This window comes from Rhinoraja longicauda, chromosome 4 (genome assembly GCF_053455715.1).
Source record: "Rhinoraja longicauda isolate Sanriku21f chromosome 4, sRhiLon1.1, whole genome shotgun sequence".
Classification (NCBI taxonomy): domain Eukaryota; kingdom Metazoa; phylum Chordata; class Chondrichthyes; order Rajiformes; family Arhynchobatidae; genus Rhinoraja; species Rhinoraja longicauda.
Genome location: NC_135956.1, coordinates 86,164,068 through 86,185,378, shown reverse-complemented (window position 1 = coordinate 86,185,378; position 21,311 = coordinate 86,164,068). Strand labels below are relative to the sequence as shown.

Genomic DNA, 21,311 nt, shown 5'->3' with positions numbered 1-21,311 from the left:
TTGACCCTGGTGGGATGCAGCATAGATTCACTAGCTGCTGCGGTAAAAAGTGAAATCATATTGAGCTGCATAGACTTGGAATCCCTGTAGTACAGAATGATTAATGAGTGAGCAAATTGAGATATTTGTTGCTTAGATGATTTCATAATGCGGATAGAAAGAATCATTTGGCCAGGGAAGTCAAAACACAGAAGCAAAATTAGTGCAAGGGTATTCAGGGTTGATTTCAGAAAGCATTTCATCACCAATGGTTAGTGGCAATCTAGAGCAGCCTATTATAAAATATTAAGTTGAGTCAATTGAAAACTTAAAAACTGAGATTTTGGGGTTCTTGTTGGGTGAGGATATTAAGAATATGGGACCGATGAAGATTGATGCAGTAAAAATAACTATTAGTCATTATCTAAATGATTCCATGACAGAATTTAGAACTGGAATTTAGAAGGATGAGAGGGGATCTTATCGAAACGTATAAGATTATTAAGGGGTTGGACACATTAGAGGCAGGTAACATGTTCCCAATGTTGGGGGAGTCCAGAACCAGGGGCCACAGCTTAAGAATAAGGGGTAGGCCATTTAGAACGGAGATGAGGAAAAACTTTTTCAGTCAGAGAGTTGTGAATCTGTGGAATTCTCTGCCTCAGAAGGCAGTGGAGGCCAATTCTCTGAATACATTCAAGAGAGAGCTAGATAGAGCTCTTAAGGATAGCGGAGTCAGGGGGTATGGGGAGAAGGCAGGAACGGGGTACTGATTGAGAATGATCAGCCATGATCACATTGAATGGCGGTGCTGGCTCGAAGGGCTGAATGGCCTCCTCCTGCACCTATTGTCCACAATAACTGAATGGAACACAGTTCACATCCTGACAAAGGTGATGCCATTGTCAATACCTGAGATAATGGGGGAACTGCAAACAAAATAAATCATCTGAACAATCCAGATGAAGTAGTTGAAATGGAGACACAAGAGACTGTATGTGTAGGAAGGAACTGCAAATGCTGGTTTAAACCGTAGACACAAAATGCTGGAGTAACTCAGCGGGACAGGCAGCATCCATGGAGAGAAGGAATAAACAGCTAATAAACAGCTAACAATGGCCTGTTTCCTTTATTATAGTCACTTTTTTGCAATATCTCTCATACATTTGATCTATATCTCTCTACATCACCTTCTATATTTCTCGTTTCCCTTTCCCCCCCGACTCTCGGTCTGAAGAAGGGTCTCAAGCTGAAATGTCACCCATTCCTTCTCTCCAGAGATGCTGTCTGACCCGCTGAGTTACTCCAGCACTTTGTGCCTGTCACAAGAGACTGCAGATGTTGCAACCTGGAGCACAAAATAAACTGCTGGAGGAACTCAGCAGGTCAAGTAGCATAAGAAAAGAACTGCAGATGCTGGTACAAATCGATTTATTCACAAAATGCTGGAGTAACTCAGCAGGTCAGGCAGCATCTCGGGGGAGAAGGAATGGGTGACGTTTCGGGTCGAGACCCTTCTTCGGTCTGAAGAAGGGTCTCGACCCGAAACGTCACCCATTCCTTCTCCCCCGAGATGCTGCCTGACCTGCTGAGTTACTCCAGCATTTTGTGAATAGGTCAAGTAGCAACTGTGGAGGCAAAGGGATAGATGGTGGCTCGGGTCGAGAGACGTTATTAAAAAAAGTTCACATTTCTACAGAGGGCTTGAAATGAGCAGATTATGGTGGCCTGACTGCAGGAAATGCAAAACAAAGAGAAAAGGAAAGACAAACAATGAAACGATGAGACCAAAAGGTGGTTACAGGTTTAAAAAAAACAGAAGGATGATCGAATTCAGTGTTTCAACCTGCTATTACACAATATTTACATCAATGCAATTTAATATAGGAATGCAGTTCATTGAACAGTACAACACGGGAACAGGCCCTTCTGCCCACGAGGATTGTGCCAAACATGATGCCAAATTTAACTAATTCCTTCTGCCTGCATGTGATCCATATCGTTCCATTCCCACCATATTCATGTGCATATTAAAAGTCCCTTAAAAGCCACTATCATATCTGCTTCCATTAACACCCCTGGCAAAACATTCCCACATTCCAGACACCCACCATTCCCTCACCTCACACGTCCCATTTAATCTATCCCCCTCTCACCCTAAAGCTGAGATACCTCCAGTATTTGACATCATCACTCTGGGAAAGAGTTTCTATCTACCCTGTGTTTCTCTCTCATAATTTCAACATGTCTGCCTCAGTGGTTCAATGGATATTTATTGCCACATGTGCAATTAAACATTACAGAGTGAAATTCATTTAGCATATAATGTCAGCACTGCCATGTTTGGCACCATTTCATCAAGTTCACAGTCCCGGCCTGGACAAGCGTGGCCGTGATGTCCTCCGCCGCTGCCTGGCCGCGTCCGGTCCTCGCCCTCAGCCTCTTGGATCGGCACCCAGTCCAGCCGAGCCCCAGGCTGTTGCAGGGCCTCCAGCGGCCCACTACACCCCTCGGCGCAGTGCACTCCCCCCTGCATCCGGTCTGCTAACAGACCTTCTGTCAGACTCTTTCCAGTCTAGGCGGGCGAGCCGGGCCTTCCAGGTGGGATCCCGTTCCGTGGTGTGGGTTCTTGATCCGCGTCAATAGATAATAGACAATAGGTGCAGGAGTAGGCCATTCGGCCCTTCGAGCCAGCACCACCATTCAATGTGATCATGGCTGATCATTCTCAATCAGTACCCCGTTCCTGCTTTCTCCCCATACCCCCTGACTCCACTATCCTTAAGAGCTCTATCTAGCTCTCTCTTGAATGTATTCAGAGAATTGGCCTCCACTGCCCTCTGAGGCAGAGAATTCCACAGATTCACAACTCTCTGACTAAAAAAGTTTTTCCTCATCTCTGTTCTAAATGGCCTACCCCTTATTCTTAAAATGTGGCCCCTGGTTCTGGACTCCCCCAACATTGGGAACATGTTTCCTGCCTCTAACGTGTCCAACCCCTTAATAAGATCTCCTCTCATCCGTCGGGTGAGCTGGGCCTCCCGGGCAGGTTCGGGTCTGTGACGAGGGTCCTCCGTTCGCGGCGGGCGTGTCAGGCCTAGAGTGCGAGTCCTCCATCGGTGGCGTGCGAATCCCCGGCCTCCGGCAGGTGAATCAGGCCTACCGGGCAGGTCCTCTGAAGCTCCAGAGAAAATAATTCAAGTTTATCAAATCTCTCCTTATAACTAATATCCTCTAATCAAGGCAGCAGCCTAGCAAACCTCCCCTGCATCCTCGCCAATGTCCCCACATCTTCCCTGTAATGGGGCAACCATGACTGCACACAGAACTCAAAGTGTGGTCGAATAAAGTTTTTTACAAAGCTGCAACATGGCTTCCTGACTCTTGTACTCAACACCCAGACCGATGAACGCAAGCATACTATATCCATTCTTTATCACTCGACTTGTGTTGCTACTTTCAGAGAGCTATGCACTTGTAAACTCAAGATTCTCTGTACATCAATGCTGTTAAGGATCCTGCCATGAACGGTGTACTTTCCCTTTGCAGTTGACCCCCCCTTAGAGTTACAGCTCACTCTTGCCAGGATTAAATTCCTTCCGCCATTTCTCTGCCCATATCTGTAACTGACCTATATATCCTGCTGTATCCTTTGGCAGCCTTATTCACTGTCTGCAAGTCCACCAATTGTTATGTCATCTGCAATTTTACTAACCAACCCATCTACATTATGTCCAGGTTATTTACATATATCACAAATAGGTACCAGCGCTGATCATTCCTTAACAGCACTGGTGACAGGCATCCAGCCAGAATAGCTCTACTCTCGGCCATCTGAGTAAGCCAGTTCCGATTCCAAACTACCAAATCATCGTGGGTACCGTGCATCTTAATCTTCTGAATCAGCCTACCGTAAGTGTTATGGTCAAATGTCTTACTGAGGTCCATGTGGACAACATCCACTGCCCAACAATCATCAGTCACCTTCATCACCGCATCAAAATACTCAAATCAAGTTTGAAAGACAAGCCCTGCCCTGTACAAAGTCGTGCTTCCTGTTCCTAAATCGGCCATTCGCTTCCAAAGCCTCCCATGAAGACGCAGCGACAGACCACTCCCAGGAGGCCGCGAAGAAGCCAGGCGGCAGCGACAGAGCCCATGGCTGGAGCCCTGGTCGATGGAGCTCGTGGCGGGAGCCCTTATTGATGTTGCCCGTGGCCAGAGCCCTGGTTGACGGAGCGCAGGCGTCAGGAAGGGACCGGGCGCTAGTCGTCAAAGAGGTCGGTGCGGCGATCGACGAGGTCGGTGTGGCAATCGTCGGCTGTTGAGGGCGCTGGTGGTCGAGGATGGGCCACGTGGGAGCGGGATACTTTGTAACTTTGTCGGCACCCTTTATGTAGCGACTCTTTGCATACCTTGGGTATGCAAAACAAAGAATTTCACTGTGACTTGTCCCATGTGACAATAAATTATTAATGAATTCTTTCATTCATTCAGAATGCACTTGTAGAAAAGGTAAAATGTGATTTATGTAAGATGATTCCAAATGGGTAGTGGATCTGCACCTAGTGGGCTTAAGGGACTGTTTCCTTTCTCTGTCGCTCTATGATATTCAGTCTGGGATGCAAGTTATCAGATTATGAAACTTGCATGAGAGTAGATGTTAAACAATGTCAACTGACCCAAACATTCCTTAAATTCCAAACATATAAATTGAAAAACTAACCTTTTGATGTACTTCCACTTGCAACAGACCACTTGGCTGGATAGGCACGGCTACAAAAAAAATAAAGTAGGTCGCACCAACCCTTATATGAAACATTAACAAACACAAAACACCTGGCCATTCATGCAGCAATGCATCATTCTGTTTCAATCAGATTACCATTGAGAGGGCCCCTATCTTTGACATATAATTATTATATGGTTTTCCATCACCAATCTTTAGCTTCCAGCACTTACTGTTGACAAGTGCTTTCACTGAATCGTGGTGATATTTAGGCTCCTGCAGGTGTATAAGATATTAATACAGGCACTCCTCAACTTACATAATAGGTGACTTACATAAACTCGCATTTAGATACATAGAAAATAGGTGCTGGAAGAGGCCATTTGGCCCTTTGAGCCAGCACCGCCATTCATTGTGATCATGGCTGATCAGCAGTAACCTGTGCCTGCCTTCACCCCATATCCCTTGATTCCGCTAGACCCTAGAGCTCGATCTAACCTCTGCGCCATTGTGCTACCCCATCCTGTTCTTGTGCTGTTCTATGTTCTATGATATCCTTTATCTTTTTTTTTTTGCCCAATCCTTTTAATGGTTGAGAATCAGTCGTGGGCAGATAGGACTAATGTAGATGGGACATCTTGGTTGGCATGGGCAAGTTGGCTCATAGGGCCTGTTTCCGTGCTGTATGACTCTAATCCTGGAATGTTTAGTTGCCAAATGTAATCATTTTGTAACCATGTGGCTATTAGATAAAATCCATCGCTTTTGTATCTGTGTAATTAATCCATCTATTTTGTTGCGAATATTGTGTATTCATATTTACTGCCCTGACGGTTTTCCAATTTTCCTTTATGCCACATTGGTTATCGATATCTGAGCAACTATGTTTCTGTGGCAATTCTCTTTAGCTTTTGAAACTTCCTCTTTACTAAATCCTCCCATCTACCAAAGCACGAAAGGATTAGGAATTACAGTGGCAACATGTATGGAGTATGTAGGTGTGGTTATAAAGGAACACTTTCCTTATTCATTATACTGGCTGATTTAAAATGGCCACAGTGCTGCTTAACCTGCTGCATTCTCTTACTTTATTTCAGATGTCCAGAATCTGAAGTTTGCTTTTCAATTATTTGCAAATTGATGCATTTGAGTTCTGCATACTTAATCGTGGTTATCTATTTGCAACATTTAAAAAAATAAATAAATTATATTTTAAGTGCAAAAAGTGCCATTAAACAAAATGTATCAGCTAACAAATAAAGAAACTGATTAAAATAACCCCATAAAATTATTTTTAAAAACTAACATTTCATCAGAATTATTTGATCCTTTAGACATTTTTTTAAAAATGCACATTTCCGAACCATATCCTCTGTGAGTACATTAAAATTCTCAAAAACTATTTTTCATAAAACGACCATGCTACTCTTTTCCCAATCCCACTCTATGGTCCCCCACAGTACTGTCACTGGTGTATATATTAAAACTAAAAATTGAAAACTTATACGGTAGCGCAGCGGTAGAGGTGCTGCTTTACAGCGAATGCAGCGCCGGAGACTCAGGTTCGATCCTGACTACAGGTGCTGCACTGTAAGGAGTTTGTACGTTCTCCCCGTGACCTGCGTGGGTTTTCTCCGAGATCTTCGTTTTCCTCCCACACTCCAAAGACGTACAGGTATGTAGGTTAATTGGCTGGGTAAAATGTAAAAATTGTCCCTAGTGGGTGTAGGATAGTGTTAATGTACGGGGATCGCTGGGCGGCACGGACTTGGTGGGCCGAAAAGGCCTGTTTCCGGCTGTATATATATGATATGATATGATATGATATGATAGCACAAAAGGAAGGAAATTTATGTTTGGTAGATTATTTCTTTGTTGTAACAATGCTTCTTGGCAATAAATCTTTTACCGTTGGAAAGCCTGTTTATTTCCCTTTTAAATGGTGCCACATTTGTAAGGAACATGCATTTGTGGGATGAGCAGCAGAGCTGAGTATGTGGGTTGCACCCATGAAAAATCTGCCAAATCTTCTCTGCCAATGCCAAACAGCTTATTCTGCCATTGACTCTTGTTCGGTGTTGTTTGGTGGATTGGATGATTGAAGTCTGAAGAAACAAGACATATTGGCAATTTAACAATTTATTCATTTAATAAACAGGAGCCTCAGTAGCGTGTGGAAGAACCATACACAGCCATAACAGCCTGGCACCTCCTCCTCATGCTGGTCACCAGCCTGGTCACACACTGTTGTGGGATGGCATCCCATTCTTCAACCAGCATTTGTCGCAAGTCAGCCAACGTGGTTGTGTTGGTCACTCTGGCACGATCAGCATGCCCAAGCTGATCCCACAAGTGTTCAATGGGGTTGAGGTCAGGACTGCTGGCAGGCCATTACATCCTCTCCACTCCCAAATTCTGGAGGTAGTCTCTGAGAAACCCTGCTCTGTGGGAGCGAGCATTATCATCTTGGAGGATAGAGTTCGGTCCCAGACTGTGGAGATATGGGATTGCCACTGGTTGCAGAATCTCATCTCGATATCTCTCTGCATTGAGATTGCCTCCAATGATGACAAGCCTCTTTTCCAGTGAGGGAGATGCCGCCCCACACCATCACACTGCCTCCACCAAAAGATGTTACTCTATCGGTGCATGAATCAGCATAGCGTTCTCCGCGTCTTCTCCACACTTTGACCCTATGATCCAACTACCGTAGGCAGAATCTGGACTCATCGCTGAACATAACGTTCCTCCACATGTTCAGGTTCCAGTGCACGTGTTGCCGACACCAGCGCAAACGGGCCTGACGGTGAAGGGCAGTCATGGCAGGCCTCCTGGCAGCCCTATGAGACCGGAGATCGGCTGCGTGCAGTCTGTTCCGAATTGTCTGGGCAGAGAGCCGTCGGCCATATCGTCCTGCAAACCTTGACTGCAAATCTGTAGAAGACAGCCTACGGTTCCTAAGTGCTGACAGGGTGAGGAAACGGTCTTCTTCGGGTGTCGTCTTCTTGGGACGCCTACTTCGCGGCCTGTCTCTGACATCCCCCGTTATATGGAACTTGGCCTTCACTTTGGAGATGGTACTAGGGCTCACTCCAAATAATGCCGCAACTTGGTTTTGCGGAACACCAGCTTGAAGTTGCCCTATCGCACGGGCCCTATCCAGATCAGTCAAACGTGGCATGCCGATTCTTGGAGAAGACACCTACTGACCACTGTAGCAGGGCCCATGCTCACAGATGCTGCTAATCAGGTGCCAATCAGGCACCTGATTGTCAGCACCTGGGGGGTACCAGAAGCTCAAAACAAGAGTCAATAGCAACAGCAGAATAAGCTGTTTGGCATTGGCAGAGAAGATTTGGCAAATTTTTCATGGGCGCAACCCATATACTCAGCTCTGCTGCTCATCCCACAAATGCATGTTCCTTACAAATGTGGCACCATTTAAAAGGGAAATAAACAGGCTTTCCAACGGTATAAGATTTATTGCCAAGAAGCATTGTTACAACAAAGAAATAATCTACCAAACACAAATTTCCTTACTTTTTGTGCTATGTTTATATTCCTATCCAACGAAAGCCATCCTCTTGACCTTTTGACTACAGCTCCCCAAAGAATTAAGGAGTCCAATTTTTTTCCCCGCTTGACCCCCCCCCAGAGATGCACATATGCTTCAAGACTTTATTTCAATCCTGCAACTACCTCACCGAGTGAATCAATTTTAATTGTATTTTTCACAAATCATAAAAATGTCATAGATACCCCACAATTCTTTTAGAAGTCACCCACAGTAGTGTAGTGGTAGAGTTGCTGCCTTACAGCGCCAGAGACCTGGGTTCGATCCTAACCATGGGTGCTGTCCATAGTTCATTCTCCCTGACCACGTGGGTTTTCTACAGGTGCTCCGGTTTCTTCGCACATCCCAAAGATGTACAGGTTTGTACGCCAATTGGCTTTGGTAAAATTGTAAATTGTCCTTAGCGGGCAGGATAGTGCTAGTGTATGGAGTGATCGCTGGTCGGCGCGGACTCGGTGGGCCTAAGGGCCTTTTTCGCGCTCTGTCTAAAGTCAATTTATGTGTGCTCAAAAAATGATTGGTTGTCCTGGTAAATACATCGTTCTCAGTGTAAAACTTAAAATTTGGAGACATGCTGATAATTTTAAAAAGTGTTTGAAGGATGAAACGTCATTGCGATGTTGATCATGTCACAGTCCTTACTCACAACCATTTGATAAGCGAGTTGACTTAACTCTCTAAGCAACACAAATGTAATGTTAAACTTTCTACATCCTTTGTTCAGGACTCAATTTTCAATCATCTTGATCTTTGAGGAGGAAAGTTTGAATCATTACAAAATTATAGTGCTATGATAGTGAATTTTTTAGAAAACCTATAAATAATTTTTTCATACTTAAGGCTTTCTTGTGAGCTGGAAGATGATCGATCTGAATGAGGAAGCGAAGCTGCACTGCTGGAACTCTTCAGGTGAGCTTGAAAACCTTTTTGATACGAAGGCTCTAGAGAGTTGTACAATGCATCAGTCTCGCCGGGGAAATGGTTCCGAAGGCTCCAGTAGGTTCTAACCCGGAAAATTAAACCAACATTTCAGGTCTTTCAAAGGAACGCAAGCTGTTTATCTTTTAACAGTATTATCAACATCCTCTACTTATTGCTGGAGAAAAGAAAATCAAGAAACTGATTCAACAGTAGAAAAATAATGAAATGATTGCCTTTCATTCTCGCATCATATCCCCTGTGTCCTTTCAAATAGGAACACGTTACAAATGTTACATATCTCATTTAAAATTCACTGAAAGACCATCAAATAAAATGAAATTGCCACTCTGTGCAGCATGTGTCACATTGATTGTTAACAAAGTGTTTGTTTTGGTTAGTGTACCGTAACTGAATCCTATACTATTCTCAAAGGAACAAACGTACATGTAAAATAAGGAGAGGAAATGTGTGAAATCTGAAGTCAGAGGAAGGGATATTGGTGGAAGGGGATGAGGGGCTCGGGGTGGGGGGGAGGGGAGCAGAAAGGAGGGGGGGATTGTGGGAAAAACGGGTCTACAGTGAAGGGAGCAGAGATAAAGTTGGGTGGGAGAGGTATTTGTTGGTTAGTTGCCTAAAACCGGAGATTTAAATGTTCATACCATTGGGTTATGAACTACCTAAGTGGAATACGAGTTGCTGTTCCTCCAGTTTGCGTGTGGCCTCACTCTGGCAATGGAGGAATCCCAGGACAGAAAGATCAGTATGGGATTGGGAAGGGGAGTTAAAATGGTTCACAACCGGGAGATCCAGAAAGCCTTGGCGGACTGAGTGCAAGTGTTCGGCAAAACAGTTGCCTAGTCTGTGCTTGGTCTCACCTATGCGATGGAGGCCATATCAGGAGCACTGATTGCAGTAGATGGGGTTTCAGGAGGTGCATGTAAACCTCTGTCCCACCTAGAAGGGCTTTTCTGCAAAATATAGCGATTACTGTCCTTGCATGGATATCCTAGCTGAATTGTCAATTCCTGAACTCAAAGATTGAGATAAATTGTCGTGTGCATTTAGGACAAATCTGAAATTTTCTGTGCTATAGACAATAGACAATAGGTGCAGGAGTAGGCCATTCAACCCTTCGAGCCAGCACCGCCATTCAATGCGATCATGGCTGATCACTCTCAATCAGTACCCCGTTCCTGCTTTCTCCCCATACCCCCTCACTCCGCTATCCTTAAGAGCTCTATCCAGCTCTCTCTTGAAAGCATCCAACGAACTGGCCTCCACTGCCTTCTGAGGCAGAGAATTCCACACCTTCACCACTCTCTGGCTGAAAAAGTTCTTCCTCATCTCCGTTCTAAATGGCCTACCCATTATTCTTAAACTGTGGCCCCTTGTTCTGGACTCCCCCAACATTGGGAACATGTTTCCTGCCTCTAATGTGTCCAATCCCCTAATTATCTTATATGTTTCAATAAGATCCCCCCTCATCCTTCTAAATTCCAGTGTATACAAGCCTAATTGCTCCAGCCTTTCAACATACGACAGTCCCACCATTCCGGGAATTAACCTAGTGAACCTACGCTGCACGCCCTCAATAGCAAGAATATCCTTCCTCAAATTTGGAGACCAAAACTGCACACAGTACTCCAGGTGCGGTCTCACCAGGGCCCGGTACAACTGTAGAAGGACCTCTTTGCTCCTATACTCAACTCCTCTTGTTATGAAGGCCAACATTCCATTGGCTTTCTTCACTGCCTGCTGTACCTGCATGCTTCCTTTCAGTGACTGATGCACTAGGACACCCAGATCTCGTTGAACATCCCCTCTTCCTAAGTTGACACCATTCAGATAATAATCTGCCTTTCTATTCTTACTTCCAAAGTGAATAACCTCACACTTATCTACATTAAACTGCATTGCCATGTATCCGCCCACTCACACAACCTGTCCAAGTCACCCTGCAGCCTTATTGCATCTTCCTCACAATTCACACTACCCCCCAACTTTGTATCATCTGCAAATTTGCTAATGGTACTTTTAATCCCTTCATCTAAGTCATTAATGTATATCGTAAATAGCTGGGGTCCCAGCACCGAACCTTGCGGTACCCCACTGGTCACTGCCTGCCATTCCGAAAGGGACCCATTTATCCCCACTCTTTGCTTTCTGTCTGTCAACCAATTTTCTATCCAAGTCAGTACCCTACCCCTAATACCATGTGCTCTAATTTTGCCCACTAATCTCCTATGTGGGACCTTGTCGAAGGCTTTCTGAAAGTCGAGGTACACCACATCCACTGACTCTCCCCTGTCAATTTTCCTAGTTACATCCTCAAAAAATTCCAGTAGATTTGTCAAGCATGATTTCCCCTTCGTAAATCCATGCTGACTCGGAATGATCCTGTTACTGCTATCCAAATGCTCAGCAATTTCGTCTTTTATAATTGACTCCAGCATCTTCCCCACCACTGATGTCAGACTAACTGGTCTATAATTACCCGTTTTCTCTCTCCCTCCTTTCTTAAAAAGTGGGATAACATTTGCTATCCTCCAATCCACAGGAACTGATCCTGAATCTATAGAACATTGAAAAATGATCTCCAATGCTTCCACTATTTCTAGAGCCACCTCCTTAAGTACCCTGGGATGCAGACCATCAGGCCCTGGGGATTTATCAACCTTCAGTCCCATCAGTCTACCCAAAACCATTTCCTGCCTAATGTGGATTTCCTTCAGTTCCTCCATCACCCTAGGTTCTCCGGCCCCTAGAACATTTGGGAGATTGTGTGTATCTTCCTCAGTGAAGACAGATCCAAAGTAACGATTTAACTCGTCTGCCATTTCTTTGTTCCCCATAATAAATTCCCCTGCTTCTGTCTTCAAGGGACCCACATTTGCCTTGACTATTTTTTTCCTCTTCACGTACCTAAAAAAACTTTTGCTATATGAGTAAGTACTATAACAAGGTGTGTTTTTGCCAATGGAAGAGCAAAGCACATTGCAGCAACTTGTATCAATTCATTAAATGAGGCATGTTATTTAAATGGACTGTGTGTATAATTGCAGATTAATGCAGATTAAAATTACAGTTTCACTTTACAAAATCGTTTTCTCTGTGTATTATGTACTTACACAAATTATTTATTTCAATAAAAGGCGTTCATCAAATCTGAAGTAGATTAACTTTGGTTAAAAATCTTATCAGCAGTGCAATAGTTCCTTACTTTCTAGCTTCTTGTCTGGCTTCTGCATCAGCATCCGAAATGCCCTTCTTAATAGTCTCGACCAGAACAGTCACGTGCCTAGGCAAGGGACAAAAATCATGCTTATTTTTTTAATACCTTAACCAAAACTAGAAACAATGGTGAACACAAAATGCTGGAGTAACTCAGCGGGACAGGCAGCCTCTCTGGAGATGCTGCCTGTCCCGCTGAGTTACTCCAGCATTTTGAGTCTATCTTCGATTTAAACCAGCATCTGCAGTTCTTTCCGACACTAGAAACAATGGTGCAGCTGGTCGAGTTGCTGCCTCACAGCGCTGGGGAACCGTGTTCGATCCTGACCACAGGTGCTATCTGCGTGGAGTGAGCACGTTATCCCTGTGATGGTGTGGGTGTTCTCCGGGTGCTCCAGTTTCCTCCCAAATCCTAAAGGCGTGCGTGTTTGTAGGTTAATGGGTTGCTGTAAATTGCCTCGAGTGTGTAGAGAGAGTGGATGTGAAAGGGAGATAATATAGAACTAGTGTGAATGCACGATCAATGAACAGTGTAGACTCAATGGCCCAAAGGGCCTGTTTCCACTGTATCTCTAAACTAAACTCAACAAAACAATAAAGGATATTTTCATTGATTTGAAATGTTCATTGAAACATTGTAATTTGCGCGCTTATGGAAAAATACACAACAATGGACAATGGTAACCATGTCATTTAGGCCTGATGCATGCAGAGTAAAATTATTTACGTTTCGGAGTGTACAGTTCAGAAAAAAAATATTGATTTAAAAAAAATGTGTTTTCTTGCAAGTTGACACTAAAATGGGTAGTATTGTAGATAGTGAAAATGGTTGTTAAAAATTGCAGCAGGATCTTGATCGGTTGGGCAGGTGGGGTGATGAATGGTTAATGGAGTTTAATACAGAGAAGTGCGAGGTGTTACATTTTGGAAAGTCAAACCAGGACAGGACTTACACAGTAAATGACAGAGCTCTGGGCGTGCTGTAGAGCAGAGGGATCCAAGAGGGAAGGTATATAATTCCTTGAAAGTGGTGTCACAGGTAGATAGGGTGGTCAAGAAGGCTCTCGGCACATTGGCCTTCATCAGTCTTGAGTATTGAGTGTAGACGTTGGGAGGTTATGTTGCAGTTGTACAAGACATTGGTGAGGCCACATGTAGAATATTTGTGTTCAACTTTGGTCACAAAGTTATAGAGAATATATTTTGCTGGAAAGAGATTTACGACAATGCTGCAAGGACTCAAGGGCCTGAGCTATAGGGAGAGCTAGGACTTTATTCCTTGGAGCACAGGAGGATGAGGAGTGATCTTACGGAGTGATGATAAGATCATGAGGAGTGATGATAAGATCATGAGAAGAATAGATAGGGTTAATGCACAGTTTTTAACCCAGAGTAGGGGAATCAAGAGGCAGAGGACATAAGTTTATAGTGAGGAGGAAAAGATTTAATAGGAACCTGAGAGGCAACTTTTTCTACACAAAGGGTGGTAAAAAGGTATATGGAATGAGCTGCAGGAGGAGGTAGTTGAGGCAGGTATCAACACAACTTTTAAGAAACATTTGGACAGGGACATGGATAGGAGAGAGGGATATGAGCCAACCGCAGGCAGGTGGGACCAGTTTAGATGGGGCATGATGGTCGACGTGGGTACGTTGGGCCAAGGGACCTGTTTGCTCCCTGTATGTTTCTATAACATCAAGTTGTCCAGAAGAGTGTACTTTCTGATCAAACAAAAGATGGGGCCATGTAGTTTCCCATGGCCGCAGGAATTCTGAATCGGGGATAACTGTGCCTATCTTGGGGCAGCTAAGTCAGAAGGCTGGTTACAGATTGATGTAACCAACTGGTTTCCCCCTCTGAAAAGTTACTTGGGAACCAGGAATCCAGAAAGAGCATTGTTGGGGAGAGAATACTGAGATTCGGAGAAGTAGGTGGTAGAAAGAAGACAGTCTAAGAGAAAGAGGCAAATAGCCACGGCTGTGACGGCCTCCTTGTCCTGCAAACATCTGTAGCTGTAATTATCACTTCTCAAGTAATCATATATTATTTTTAGGTGGACACAAAATGCTGGAGTAACTCAGCGGGTCAGGCAGCATCTCTGGAGAGATGGAATGGATGACGTTTCGGGTCGCGACCCTTCTTCAGTCTGAAAAAGGGTCTCGACCCAAAACGCCACCCATTCCTTCTCTTCAGAGATGCTGCCTGACCCGTTGAGTTAATCCAGCATTTTGTGTCTACCTTCGATTTGTACCAGCATCTGCAGTTTTCTTTCCTAAATATATTATTTTTAAATCTTTCAGATAACATGTGAGCTTTATAAAATGTAAAATCCTACACAATGTTATCATTTAAATGCTTATGCATCATCAGTTAAAATTGTTTTTACTAATTATAATGGCCATATTAGATAGTTTATTGCAGTATATATTTAAAATGACATCTTTCCAATCAACATGTACACTGAGGTTCTCTTAAAGTATAACTACTACAAAAATAGACACAAAATGTTGGAGTAACTCAGCGGGACAGCTGCCTGTCCGGCTGAGTTACTCCAGCATTTTGTGTTTATCTTCAGTGTATACCAGCATCTGCAGTTCCTTCCTACACATTACTCACGACTACAGCGAATAACAAATTAAAGAAGCAGTAAATACGTGAACAAAGCTGAAAGTGAAATCTCGAACTTGTGAACCACTTTTGAAATTTGATTTTTGAACTAAATATTTACTTTCTACGCTATTACAAAGTATACGTAAGATTGCACACCTAATATTCAACTTTAAGTTATGTGAAGTAACCTGAATCATTTCTGTTTGTTTTTAGATGATTATATATGCTATAATCTACCTTCTACCGCTGCACCATAGAGAGCATCCTAACACATGGCATCCCTGTGTGGTACCTCAGCGGCACGGAGGCAGAAAGGAAAGCTCTTCAGCGGGTAGTCCATAGAGCTCAGAGGACCATCGGAACACAGCGGCCAGCCTTGGAGGGCATCTACAACACACGATGCCTCAGAAAAGCCACCAGCATCCACAAAGACTCTTCACACCCATGCAACAGTCTGTTCGAACTCCTTCCATCGGGCAGACGATACAAGGCCTTCTACGCCCGCACCTCCAGACTCAGGAACAGCTTCATCCCCAGGGCCATAGCTGCCATGAACCGGTCCTGCTGAGCCGGATGGTCAAAACGCACAGTAATCCGTCACAGATCTACTTGCACTTTATTCTGTCTTAAAACTGTTACAATTTGTTTTGTTGGGTTGTTGTTGTTTAAATTAATTAAATTATTGCATCGTATGGGAGGCGCATTCCCAATCTCGTTGTACCCCTGTACAATGACAATAAATATATATTGTATTGTATTGTATTAACACAGTAAGTCCAATAAAATCCACTTTTATCGTCAATTTTCTGAGTAATAGCAGCACCTTGGCATGTGTAGTCAATATGCAAACCAAGAGAATTGGTCTCGGATCCCATGCCAGGTTAGAGTGAGCATAGGATCTGCAACTGCATTTACTTCAATGGAGATCATGGACTGCAGAGAAGGAAGCAAAAGGACAGTATGTTTTTCCTTCAAGGATCTTGGTTTTGTTTACTCTGTCGAATTATTTATTTAAAGTATATTTGCAAAATTTTACTTTTAGCTGTTCATTTTGTTCATAATTATTCAATTTAGTTTTAGTAGTTTTACATGCTTCCGCATGTTAGCAAAATAAGAACCATATAAAGATATCACAGCTTTGACAGCAGGTAAAACTGCAATCAGGGCTTTTCTTGTTGCTAAAGTTTTGAAGTATTTTCTGTGAGTTATTCGGCCCTTTCTAGCACTCAGGCGATGCACTAGGTTTGGGAAGCAGACACTCCCTGAATTATGTGAGGACTACGTTCCATAAACCCTTCTGTAAGTCAGATTTTACGCAAGTCGGATTCACCTTAAAACCAGTTAAAAACCAAGAACTGCAGATGCTGGTTAATACACAAAATGACACAAAGTGCAGTAGTAACTCAGCAGGTAAGTCTGCATCTCTGGAGAACAGGAACAGGTGACATTTCTTGTCGGGATCCTCTTCAGACTGAACCAGTCCGCTGAGTTACTCCAGCACTTTGTGTCGTTTCATCTTAAAACTATGTGCCGATGCCACTAGTCTGCACCAGCAAGCCCTACTTTACCAGCTGCCGTACCGTCTGGATATTGCAGCTATTGTTGCGGCTCACGTTGTAGCCCCTGGCCGACAACACTTTCTTCAGGCCGCCACCACCGACAGGATACGCTCGGTCACCATGGGGTTCCCTCCCCTCTCACCAGCTGCCGCCTCTTCCTATATGCCATCGCTTTGTCCGTTCTTCCTCCTCGTTCTGTCTGGGGTCAAGGCGGAAGTTTTTCCGTGACTGTGGGGGAGAAGGAGACGGCGGCGGAGGGGGAGTGGCTGAGTGGACAAAGTGACGGCTGACGGGAAGAAGTGGCAGGTGGCGAGAGGGGAAGAGGCCCCATGGTGACTGAGCATGCCCCGTCAGTGGCAGTGGCCTGAAGACATCACTGCCGGCTAGAGGCTACAACGTGAGCCGAATGATTGGTGTCTTACAATATTTGTTAATTATATGTAAAGGTTTAATTTCAAATCCCATTGGATCTTGTATTTGTATATACTTCACGCAGTGCTCAGAGAAACAAATGTAAATGCAATAGAGGTAATTGTCACAGGGTCCACAGGTGTGTCAACCGGACGGTACGGCAGCTGGTGAAGAAGGGCTCGCTGGTGCACACTGTGGACCCTGTGACAATGACATTGAATCTTGAATCTTGAAGAAGGCAGCAACTCAGCCGCGAGTTGCTCTTCGCCACCTCCCTCGATCTCGCTCGCCTTCCCAGTGTCTCACTGAGAGCGGCCAAAACCGGAAAAGCAGCGAGTCCAGCCAACGGTTTTATATCGATGAAGCTGACGGGAAGCCCTTGCCATCTCCCGTTGCAATAACACAGATCATTCAGTAAACAGGACCACCTGTTGTGAATTGTTTACATAAGTGCGAGTTTTCACAACTCGCTTATTACGTGCGTTGGCGAGTGTCTGTACGTCAGATCAAAGTGGACAAGTTTAGGTGTCAGGTGACAACTGTGGGCAGCATGAAATGATCCAATTATTTTCAAATTTAAGCACCTCTATTGCATTTACATTTGTTTCCCTGAGCACTGCGTGAAGTATATACAAATACAAGATCCAATGAGATTTGAAATTAAACCTTCACATATAATTAACAAATAGTGTAAGACACCAATCATTCGTTGCCCACAATGCCTATACAGATATTATTCTCCTTCCAAAACTTTTAGCGCCTGCACAAACAGTTTCTACTTTTAGATTTTTATACTCTTACCGTTCTAGAGAATGTGTTTGCCATTCCTGCAACAACAAGTCTAAAAACTCATAACAGCGCCTGTAAATGAAATGGAAAAGTCAGTCTTGTGTCCTTGAAATTACCTGTTTTCACAATGAGCTCAAATGCTCGACATTTTGAATTTCAATTGAACAAAAGTTATTAATCAAGGTTAAACAATATAAATGCGTTATTTGTCATATTGAGTCGACAGCAAATGTTTTCAGATTTTTTGTAGATTAAAATGATACTTAAAAACGCAGTATTTTCAACCCTTATCTCACACCTTGGTCGGCATGGTGGCGTAGCAGAAGAGTTGCAGCCTTACAGCGCTGGAGACCCGGGGTTGATCCTAAGGGTGCTGTCTGTCCGGAGTTTGTACGTTCTCCCCGTGACCTGCGTGGGTTATCTCCGAGATCTTCGGTTTCCTCCCATACTCCAAAGACGTACACGTTTGCAGATTAATTGGCTTGATATAAATGTAAAAATTGTCCCTAGTGTTGGATAGTATTAGTGTGCTGGTATCGCTGGTCGGCGCGGATTCGGTGGGCCGAAGGGCCTGTTTCCGCTCTGTATCTCTAAATTAAACTAAAACTAAAGTTGGGCTTTCTCAAGACCCATTCCTCAGTTAAAACATCCATCTGAAGTTTTTATCCATACAATCTAAAATTATTTTTTTGTCTCATATTGATCAAAGGCATGATCAAGCACATATGAAAAATTCAATATTGGGAATATCACACCAGCGTTATCACAAAGAAAAGGTTGCAAGAAGAGCAATAGTGGCAACTCAACATTCCGGGGTATCGAGTTTTCGGCATAACTGGACGGGAAGGGACGAGAAATGTAAGGGAGGAGCCGGCATTGTAATATTGATGAAGAAGTCCATTACTGCAGTTAAATGAGGATATCCTAAAGAACACTTGAAGTGAGGTCATCTGGGTACTGCGGGAAAATGTGCGCAATCACTTTGCTGGGCCTCCCCATAATCAGCAAGAGATAGAATAACAAATATGGAGCCTAATCACAGAGAGGTGCAAGAATAATGGGGGTATGGTGATAGGGAATTTCAATTTCCTTACATGAGGCTTTTTTCAAATGCCTTGTTAAGGGTGGCATGGTGGCGTAGCGTTAGAGCTCCTGCCTTACAGTGCCAGTGAACCGGCTTCGATCCTGACTATGGGTGCTTGTCTGCACGGAGTTTGTACGTTCTCCCCGTGACCTGCGTGGGTTTCCTCCGAGATCCTTGGTTTCCTCCCAGACTCCAAATATGTACCAGTTTGTCGGTTAATTGGCTTGTCCCTAGTTTGTGTAGGGTGGTGTTAATGTGCGGGGTTAGTGCGGACTCGGTGGGCCCAAGGGCCTGTTTCCGCGTTGTATCTCTAAAGTAAACCAAAACCAAACTAAATCAATGCAATGTCTACCACTCTGTCCTCGTCAATCTTCTTGGTCAGCTCATCAAAGAACCCATGTACAAAGTTATGCCATCCTTGTTTTACGAAATACTAGTACACGCTGTATTTCAGACTCCCTTCCAATAACCTACCCAACGCTGATGTAAGGCCCACTACTCTGTAGTTTGCATGTTCTTCCTTGCAATCATTCTAAAATGGAGGCACAACGTTTGCCACCCTCCAGTCTTCGACGCCCGTGGCTAGCAATGTTACAAATATCTTTGCCAATTAACTTCCCACAATTTCCTAGAATGCATTTGGTCACAGCCCTGGGATTTATCTACCTTCCAAAACATCCTGAACCCTCTATTTCAGAATAAGATACGGTATGCTTGCAGGTAATTCTGATCCTAGTAAGTGGGAGTCATTCAAAAGTGAATTGGTCAAAGGTGAGGCCGGGATTGCAAGGATCCTTGGATGTCGAGGGTTGGATTAAAAAAGTAAGTCTTGAGAAGTGAAAATGCAAACGACCAATAATACAATGAAAAATATAAGGGTGTGCTTAAGGAAGAAAGGAGGTGGCAAAGAAGGGGAATAAAATATCACTGGTGGAGAAGATTAAGTAAAAAGCCAATGTGTTTCATAAATATATTCAGGAAAAGAGGACCATCAGGGAGGAATAAGGCCCATCAGGGACCAATAGGTCAATCTGTCAATGAAACTGGAGAATGTATGCAAGATCTTAAATTGTTACTTCTCATCCATATTCACCAAGGAAGTTAGGTGGGGAAAGGATGGGAAATATGAGAGAGCCAGTAGGTACAACTACATTTAGTTTGATGCAAGTGCCTTGCCCTTCACTCTAACAGGATCATGCATATCTTCAACTATTGCTATCACACATTGCAAACAACCTGCTCCAATCAACTTTTGCAAGTTCCTGTCTAATACAATCCAAGTTGGACTTGCCACAATTTGGAACTTTAACTTGTGTTACCAGCTCTGTCTTTTCCCATAAATATTTTATAAAGCTAATGGAACTATGGTTGCCGGTCCCAAAGTGCTCACGCAATGATACTTCGGTCACTTGCCATCCTTAATTTCCTCAGAGTAGGTCAATCTTTGCCCTTTCCCTTATAGGGCCCTCTACATTTTTTCTGTTTTACACACAGTGGGTCATTGATATCTTGAACCCATTGCCGGTGGAGGATGTGAAAGCAGACATAATCATTAAGAGGTATTCAGATAGTATCAAGAGGTGTTCAGATGGGCAAATGTGATAATTGGAGATGGGTAATAAAGTCGGCATGAACACTGTGGGCCAAAGGGGCCATTTCTAAGTTGCAAAATCAATGACTTTCATCTTAAGTTAGGATATGAGCACTAATAGGAAGATAAAAATAATTAGAATTGTACTAATTATGGCAATAGAATATCAATTTTCTAGATATTAACTTTTGGCATCTTGTTGAAAATAAACGTTACTCTCCTAGTCTTGATTTTAATCAGGTACGTAATTTACAAATATTATATAAATTCATTTTTAAAACGAATGATCGAAATAAATGCTTTTATTGCCTTACCTTCTCACAGCCACTGATTTTGAAGTACAATTGCTGGTTATTAAGGGAATCAACCTTGGAACGCGAGTGTGCTGAGTGAGAAATAATGACCTAATTAACATCCATTCCCAGAAATGTGAGTTATACATTTAAGTTCAAAATGTAATAATTTAATGTAAATTAGCTATTTTTGAACTGGGCAAGAAACGTATAAATAATTGTCACACAAGGTGTTAACTAAAACTCACATCGAGAACAATTTATCACAACGACCCTGCCTTCAGCCATCAGTGGGAACCCCTTTATCCTACCCCCACTTTTTCTTGAACTTTAAATTTTCCTTTTGCTCTTTCCAGAACCGGCAGAGTTTTTTTAATCTTAAAAATTAGCTTTGTTCCTCTTTTCACATTCTGAGTATTTCCACATTTTTGTTATTGTCACCATGTTGTTCTTGGTTTAAAATATTCTTTTATAATTCTCATGGAAATTGCCTTGGGTGGGGGGGGGGCCTGGTTGAATTAAATTTATCGTAAAGATCAC

The 21,311-nt window shown here is 43.4% G+C and overlaps 1 protein-coding gene across 32 annotated transcripts in view; it reads right to left on the bottom strand.

Moving 5' to 3' along the window:
- The window catches only part of clasp2 (cytoplasmic linker associated protein 2), a 278,703-nt gene that overhangs the window by 113,780 nt on the left and 143,612 nt on the right, over positions 1 to 21,311 (bottom strand). For all 32 annotated transcript variants that reach the window (XM_078398275.1, XM_078398276.1, XM_078398278.1 and 29 more), the window contains 5 exons: positions 20,793 to 20,863; positions 17,816 to 17,875; positions 12,424 to 12,501; positions 9,118 to 9,285; positions 4,706 to 4,755 (listed from right to left, as the gene is read on the bottom strand). In XM_078398275.1, coding sequence (XP_078254401.1) covers positions 4,706 to 4,755; positions 9,118 to 9,285; positions 12,424 to 12,501; positions 17,816 to 17,875; positions 20,793 to 20,863 — 427 coding nt within the window. The remainder of the gene's footprint in view (positions 1 to 4,705; positions 4,756 to 9,117; positions 9,286 to 12,423; positions 12,502 to 17,815; positions 17,876 to 20,792; positions 20,864 to 21,311) is intronic.